Source organism: Salpingoeca rosetta (assembly GCF_000188695.1).
Source record: "Salpingoeca rosetta unplaced genomic scaffold supercont1.12, whole genome shotgun sequence".
Classification (NCBI taxonomy): domain Eukaryota; class Choanoflagellata; order Craspedida; family Salpingoecidae; genus Salpingoeca; species Salpingoeca rosetta.
The window spans coordinates 405,166-412,686 of record NW_004754922.1 but is presented as its reverse complement, the minus strand read 5'-3'; the positions used below and the strand labels follow the sequence as shown (position 1 = coordinate 412,686).

The following is a 7,521-nucleotide window of genomic DNA, read 5'->3' as shown; positions in this document are numbered from 1 at the left end:
AGTAGCCAGTCATGGTGTTTGGATCGAAGGTGTAGCAATCGGACGTGCTCTGCAGAGACGAGTGATGGTGGTGTGTGGTGTGATGATGTGACGATGTGACACGCATGATGATGTTTGGTTGGATGTGTGAGTCGGAGTTGAGCATACGCGCCATTGGGGAGGAGGGATTTCGTCGCAGCTTGTGACTGTGGCGGTGTTTGGAGCTGTGATAAGACACATCAAAGCAGGCCAGACAGGCGCAGAAAAGATGATGCTGTTCCTCTTACCGTTGATCGCTCGCAGGTGCTTCGGTCCTTGTATCGTCCTGGATCATCTCCGAGCACGAGGTCCACGCCCGTGCCAATGAGATCTGTAACAGTCAACAGCGTGTGGTGCAAGGAAACCTTCACGTGAGCGTTTGTTGAATGGAGTGTATTTCAAACACCTGCGAGGGTAGCGATGCGTAACCTGCCAAGTACCCAAGTTCAAGCACACAAGTTCAAGCACTCGCGTTCAAATACCCAAGCTCATTCTCTCTTGCATGCAAGCAAACAGGTGGCTGCATTACCTGGGGCGTCGAGTTCGATGTTAATTTGGCCGCCAGATCCATCGCCGGCCCTGTCGTGAACGATAACGAACGAGACCTCGCCAGCATCGTCCACGACAAAGTAGAGCAAAGGTCGTGTTCTGAAGAAGGTGGTGAGCGGGCGGATTTCAGGTGGATGTTGAGCGAACGAATGAGTGCCGAAAGTGTTTGCGTGCACAAACACAAGCACGCACTGGCATCAACGCGTTCAGCACATGCCCATGCACAAAAAAGCAACATGTACACAAACAAACACACACGCACACACGCATACACATAAACACACACACACACACAAACACACGCACACACATACACACACATACGCACACACACACACAAGCATGCATGTACGAGCTCACGCACAGGTTGTTCAAAGCCAGTGTTGCTCGCGTCGCTGTACGGTGCGTTGCCTGAGATTCACAAAAGTAATGTGGGCCACGGTGGTGCCGATAGGCGTGTTCTCCGCAATACTGGCGGTATCAGGTAGCAGGGCTGTTGGCGCGTAGTTGGTATCTTCAACGTTGACACGCACAAGAAAGTCAGCCAACAGCTGGGCAATGGCGCCGGTGTTTTTTTGCACACACAGCAGCCTCGATGGCCGACCCATCCACAGGGACAGTGATGAGGGGCAGCGGGAAGCTGTTCTCTGGCACGCGCGTGGTGCCGAGGGAGATGCGTTCTGGCGGCCTGTTGGTGTCATCACTGCACATCGGGCCAACCCACTCGCCGACACATGCGCACTCAACCGCGCCTGGGTTGCACTCGCTGATGTCGCGGCAGGCCAGCTCCGTGTCGGTGTAGGTCTGATCAGCCTGGCATGCGCACATGAACGGGGTCAATGTGAAGGGAATGGTGGGCGTGCTGCTGGATGTGGTGTTGTAGTAAATGACGATACCGGAGGCGCACGTGTACACCACGGGGTCTTTCCCATGACTAGGATGTCATGGTGGCTGCATGCGCGGTCGCTGGTGCTGGCATCGGCAGCGCTCATCAATTGTAAATGTCACGGCTATGGTTTGCCACACGCTTGCGGTGTTGGGGATGCTGAACGTGGAGGTGGGGGTTGCCTGTCGCAGCCGTGTGCTAGAGTAGGCTGACGTTTCATTGAGAGTGAAAGACACGATGAAACTAGCGTGTGGCGTGCAAGTGCCGCACACGCAGTGTTGTTCGCACGCAGTGCTGTTCACACCCAACGGACGCGCACGCATCAAGATCTGCGCAGGCAGCGAAAGGCCAGGTCAGGGCCGTCCTGGCTCGTGGGGCTGCGCAACTCAGAGAGGCACTGGAGGACAGCAAGTATAGCAGCCGTGTTGATGGCTGTTCGCGCTGTCTTTGTTTCATCGATGAATGTGGATTACGCGAGGGGCGCCTGAGCGTTGCTGCTGCTGCTGTTGCTGTTGTTGTTTGGCATGCAGTTGTGCTGCAAGCACCATGCTCACGTCGATCGCACACGACCACAGAGGAACCTGGCTGTGAAATGTGCTGAGCTGGATGCAGTAGACACTGACGGTGTGTGTGTGTGTGTGTGTATGTGCCGGTGTCAAGTAGCGCAGCTGCCAGCGAGTGCAAGGTGAATGCAAGTGCATGTGTGAATAGCTTTGTGCATGTGTGATGGGCGTGTGTATGTGTTGTATGTTTGCGTGCGCGTGCGCGTCTGAATCATAGGATCATGGATGTGAACCCAAGTGAGCGTGCCAGAAGACATGTAACTTGTGGTCGTGGTGCTTACTGGAGGAAGCGGTGGCGTATCGTGGCGTGACAGGCGCGATGGGAGTTCCCAAGCGTGTGTTCAGTAGCACCCCCTACAATATCCATGACAGCATTATGTGTGACAACAAACCCAAGCCACACAAAGAAGTCAGGACAACCAATTGGCCATGTGGACAGTGCAATGCAGTCTTTGGTCAAGGTTGGTGCTGCAGCAAGACCCCTCCACATACACAGCACACAGCACAACACAACACAACACCACAACACAGCACCCAGCACACCACAACACACAACAGCACCCTCAAGCCCTCACTCACTCTTGGGGAGACAGTGTAACGGCCACAGCACCTGGCATACATACACACCATGATGGCATGGTCCTTCTTCTTCCGTTCTCGTGAAAATTTCCAATTGATTTTCGTGAAAGCCAAGCAACGATCGCCTTCCCTCCCAGATGCCACAGCAGTGGACAATGAATAGATGAATGTACTTGGCGTTCAACGGCGATCCAGTCGTGAATGCAAGGCGCTTCAGCAAATTGGACATTGTTGGCAACGAACAGAGGGAGACGGGGAAGGCCAAGATTGGAACGGAAAAGGGGATGCTTAAGAACAACCACATTGCGACAATGGCATCCGTATCCACACCACTGGTCTTGCAACCCAACAACGTCGAGGTACCCGTGCACGTGCTGCATGTTGTCGTCCTCGTCGAGGGCGGCGTCAAGCGTGTCGTATGGCGGATCGGCGCTGGCAAACAGCGCCGTGTCATACGTTGGGTTGGACAGCGCAGGCCCAATGCCGGGAACATGGTCATAGCCACCGTCTCCCTCGCCATAGCCAGGCACGTTGTCGTAGCCAGTGTCGGCATCTCCACCACGCGTCAGCGACGTTGGATCCTCATACGGCGGGTTGTGGAATGCGCTTTGCTGGCCATCTGTTGATTTTGTTAAACAGGACGTGAAAAGGTGACAGGGAAGAGAGGTGGAAGAGGTGGAGGGACGAGGAACAAGCCGTCGTGAGACATTGCAACGCTAGCAAATGTCAAGGGCAAAGTATGGATGACAACAGCATGCACGCTGTGCAACAGGTGCGGCTAAGTCACACAATTTACGCACACGCACACGCAATGTACACACACACACGCACACACACACACACACACGTGCGCGGACGCACCTCGGGACTTGCGGGGAGGTTGCAGGACATGTGCACGGCGACGGCGGAGAATGAGGGCTGCCACAACAACACACGCACCAAGCACCAGTGCTCCAACTGTGTGTGTGTGCAGTCATGTGAGAGACGGCAAAGCATGTCACATGCATGCGGCATGCATGGGCAGCGCTATCAACCCCTCCACGTTCCCATCCACCATCCATCATTGCCACCACCACCACCACCACCACTTTGATGACTGCGTGACGTACCGACGATGCCGACAATGAGACCCGTGTTGCCAGCGGCAGTGTTGCTGGACTTCTCTGGGGAGCGCGTGCCACCTACAAACAACAACACAGCGACATGATACAGAGCAGCAGCGTTAGCGATGGTCGCCGCTCAACAAGGAAAAGGCACAACACCAACCAAGCGCACAATGTGCCGAGGAATGAAACACCAACGCACGTTTCATTGCGACAGACATCAGCCTCAACACAGACACCAACATCATGAGCATCAACACACAACAATAATGTCACCTTGCGGGGTAGTTGTTGGCGTGGGAGACACCGTCACAGGCGGCTGGCAGTTGTTTGTGTCAGCGCTGCCCTCGGGTGATGTCCAGCCATCAGGACACGGCGTGCACACCGTGGCCGCATCATTTGCCTGGTTTGTGAAAAACGAAGAAGTGGGAAGTCAAAAGCAATACGCAGAAATGCCAGATGTGAAACAGAGGACAAACACTTGTTCGTACACACAAACACAACTCACTCACTCACTCACGCACTCACGCACTCACGCACACACGCACACACACTCACATTCCACAAACACTCACTCACTCGCACACACACTCACTCACTCACTCACTCACTCATTCTCACCCACACACACGCACATACCCACCCACACACACGCACCACCCTACAAGCACCGCGTACGCACGTGTGTGTTGGCGGGGCACGCGGTGCAGTTTGGCCGTGAGCCCGAGGGCGAGATGTAACCTGGTGGACAGGGCCCCGCCAGCACAGCAACAAAGCGCTGCTGCTTTGCGCGCCACCAGAACGCCACATGACCGCTCTCAACAGCGCCTTGGAGCATGGGCACCAGGCTGCCGTTGGACACGCCCACATCGGCCAGGATGCTGCCTGCCGACAGCACGCCCTTGAAGTACACGTCGTCACTGCCTGCAGGCACGCCGCCACGTGCGCTGAGGGTGGTGTTGCGCAATGCGGAGAACAGCAGCTGAAGGAACGTCGCCTCTTCCTCCGCGTTTTGCAGGATGGAAAAGTCGGCGCGAAACTGCACTTGGAGCGAGCCCGCACTGCCCCGCATCACGCACACGCGATCAGAAGTGCGCGTGGCGGGGAGAAATTCCACGTGGCCAGACTGGCACACGGAGACGGGCGTGCACGCGGTGGCGCCGTTGTCTACGTAACCGACGCCGAGCTTGCACTGGCACACGCGGTCGCTCACAGCTGTCGGTGGCACAACTTGCTCCTCCAGCGAACCGCACACGCGCACGGGCTTGCACGAGGTTTGGTCTACAGGTAGGCGGTGTGGTGGTGTGGTGGTGTGGTGGTGTGGTGGTAGTGGTGGGGGGTGAAGAACAAGACACGAAGACAACAAGGGAAAGATTAGTAGTGGATTGTGAGAGACAAATTAAAAGCCACCAGGCATGCGCAGTGCGCACACACACACACACACATGCACGCACAAGGACCAACACACGCACACACGAACACACACATGCACGCACAACAAACACACACGCACACACACATGCACGCACAACAAACACACACACATGTACGCACAACAAACACACACACGTACTTCACACACACACACATGTACGCACAACAAACACACACACGTACTTCACACACACACACACATATGCACACTTGCACTGTTTCGTACCCGGTTCGTTTTGGAACTCCGTGGTGCCGTCGCAGCGACCGCATTGCGTGTCCGATGAAGAAGTGGCGGGAGCAGACACAAACTCGCCAACGCCGCACACGCGCGCGGGCTGGCACTTGACACTCGAGCGCGCGTCCTGATATTCGCCCTCGCCACATGGTGTGCACTGTGCTGCGTTCTCGGTGTCGGAATAGGAACCAGCGGGACAGGCCGTGCACTCGCGGTTCTGCGCTGGCAGCGGCATCACGCTCACGTACGACCCGGGACGACACGTTGTCAGTACTTTGCACGTGCTCTTGTCTGTGAACAAAAAAAACATCAAGAAGGGAAGCGGTGGGGAGATGCGGTGAAAGTTATGGTGAGTGGACTGGCAATGCACGTTTTTGGCGGTCTCTGAGTCACTTGAGTCTCTGCTCCCGCGATCCATGCACGTGGCACAATAGCGGCAGAAACCCACAGTTACATGTAACAACAAAAAAAATGCACACACACACAAAAAAAAAGAGCACACACACAAGCACGATCACAAGTACACACAAGCGCACACACGAGCACACACACACACACACAAGCACACACAAACACACACAAACACAAGCACACACAAACACACACACACACACACAAATACACACCTTGCTCGTCCTGGTACTCGCTGTTCTCAACCAGACAGGATTCACAGCTGCGGTCCGTGCTGGTGGTTGGCGATGTCACCTCGTGCGTGCCAGGCTGACACACCCCTCGGTGCGGCTGACACATGCCTGCTTCCCCTGCTTTGAAGGTGCCATCACCGCACGGTTTGCACACACGATCGCTGGATGTTGTTGGCGGAATGTCCTCCTCCTGGCCAGCAGGGCACGCACTCACGCTCTGGCACGCTGCCTGTCCGCTCTCCGCCTTGAACGTCACCGTGGCCTCGCATGGGGTGCATGTTCGGTCGGTGGTGAGCGTGGGTGGTGTGTCCTCTTCATAGCCGGGCGCACAGTCACTCACGGGCGCGCACGCTTCCAGTGTTGGCGTGGAGGAGAACGTGTGCGGTGGCGAGCACGGTGCACAGACGCGATCAGTGGAGGGTGTGGCTGCCGTCACAAGTCCAGAGCCAACGGAACACGGCTGCACGGGTGTGCACGATGCCATGTTGGCCTCGTTGCTGAAGGTGCCAGACGGACACGGCTTACACTTGCGGTCGCGTGTCGATGTGAGAGGGACGTCGACATATGTGCCAGGCTCGCACACCGTTGCGTTTTCGCACTGCGTGGCGGTCGGGTTGCTGGAATACTGATTGTATGTGGGGTCACACAGCTGGCACACGCGGTCGGAGGTTGCTGTTGGCGCGGTTGTCACCACCTCGCCAACAACACAGTCCGTCCACGGCTGGCACTCCTCCTGCCCTGCTGTGGCCTTGAAGTGCTTGTTGGGGCAGCGCGTGCACGTGCGGTCCGTCGAGGGTGTTGGATCAGCGAGCGTGATCATACCAGGCGGGCACTCGGTCACCGCAACGCACTCGCCTTCCTTGAAGTACTCGCTCGTGCCATCGCACGACTCGCACACTGTCAATGTGGGGAGGGATGGGGTAATGTAGTGTGTGTGTATGTGTGTGTGTGTGTGCGTGGGTACGCGACAGGGGGTGTTGTTCGTGTGCGTGCGCGCGCATGTGTGTGTGTATGGTTGTGAGTGCGCACATGGCCACACTGCTATGCCAGGTTTCATTCTCGTGCGTGCAGCCACTGCACAAAACATTGCTTCACCTCACCTCGGTCTGATGTCGGCGTGGGCTCCATCGCCACGACCTCATATTCCCCGCAAGTGGTCAGGCCAGCGCACACTGCGGAACAGGCAGAAACACAGCATGGGGCGCATGACCAATTTTGTGTTCGTGTGCGCGAGTGTGTGTGTGTGTGTGTGTGCGTGGATGAGTGAGAGTGTGTGCGTGAGCGTGTGTGATCAAGGTACGATCTGCCCGTGCGTTCAAAACAAACGCAACAAACAGGCAAACAGCAATAAGGAACAGCATCAAGCGGGTCAACCCCCCCCCCCACACCCACACACCCACACACCCACACACACACACGCACGCACCTCTGTCGGACACAGGCGTGGGCGGGTGGACTTGGTAGGACCCAGACGGGCAGTCGTGAATGTCATCGCACACCCTGGTAAAGT

The 7,521-nt window shown here is 56.5% G+C and overlaps 2 protein-coding genes across 2 annotated transcripts in view; both read right to left on the bottom strand.

The window, feature by feature from the left end:
* The window catches only part of PTSG_12267 (uncharacterized protein), a gene marked incomplete at its 5' end in the record, with an annotated part of 5,375 nt that extends 3,816 nt beyond the window's left edge, over nucleotides 1-1,559 (bottom strand). Inside the window, 5 exons of the mRNA XM_004993685.1 lie at nucleotides 267-349; nucleotides 548-623; nucleotides 969-1,118; nucleotides 1,153-1,380; nucleotides 1,464-1,559. Of these exons, the coding sequence (XP_004993742.1) occupies nucleotides 267-349; nucleotides 548-623; nucleotides 969-1,118; nucleotides 1,153-1,380; nucleotides 1,464-1,559 (633 nt within the window). The remainder of the gene's footprint in view (nucleotides 1-266; nucleotides 350-547; nucleotides 624-968; nucleotides 1,119-1,152; nucleotides 1,381-1,463) is intronic.
* A 1,216-nt stretch (nucleotides 1,560-2,775) lies between these two features.
* PTSG_05162 (uncharacterized protein) overlaps nucleotides 2,776-7,521 on the bottom strand; it is a gene marked incomplete at its 3' end in the record, with an annotated part of 7,818 nt that continues 3,072 nt past the window's right edge. Inside the window, exons 3-12 of the mRNA XM_004993684.1 lie at nucleotides 7,438-7,511; nucleotides 7,112-7,183; nucleotides 5,994-6,908; nucleotides 5,359-5,658; nucleotides 4,381-4,979; nucleotides 3,975-4,101; nucleotides 3,705-3,776; nucleotides 3,457-3,552; nucleotides 2,926-3,214; nucleotides 2,776-2,806 (exon numbers count right to left, since the gene is read on the bottom strand). Coding sequence (XP_004993741.1) covers nucleotides 2,776-2,806; nucleotides 2,926-3,214; nucleotides 3,457-3,552; nucleotides 3,705-3,776; nucleotides 3,975-4,101; nucleotides 4,381-4,979; nucleotides 5,359-5,658; nucleotides 5,994-6,908; nucleotides 7,112-7,183; nucleotides 7,438-7,511 — 2,575 coding nt within the window. The remainder of the gene's footprint in view (nucleotides 2,807-2,925; nucleotides 3,215-3,456; nucleotides 3,553-3,704; nucleotides 3,777-3,974; nucleotides 4,102-4,380; nucleotides 4,980-5,358; nucleotides 5,659-5,993; nucleotides 6,909-7,111; nucleotides 7,184-7,437; nucleotides 7,512-7,521) is intronic.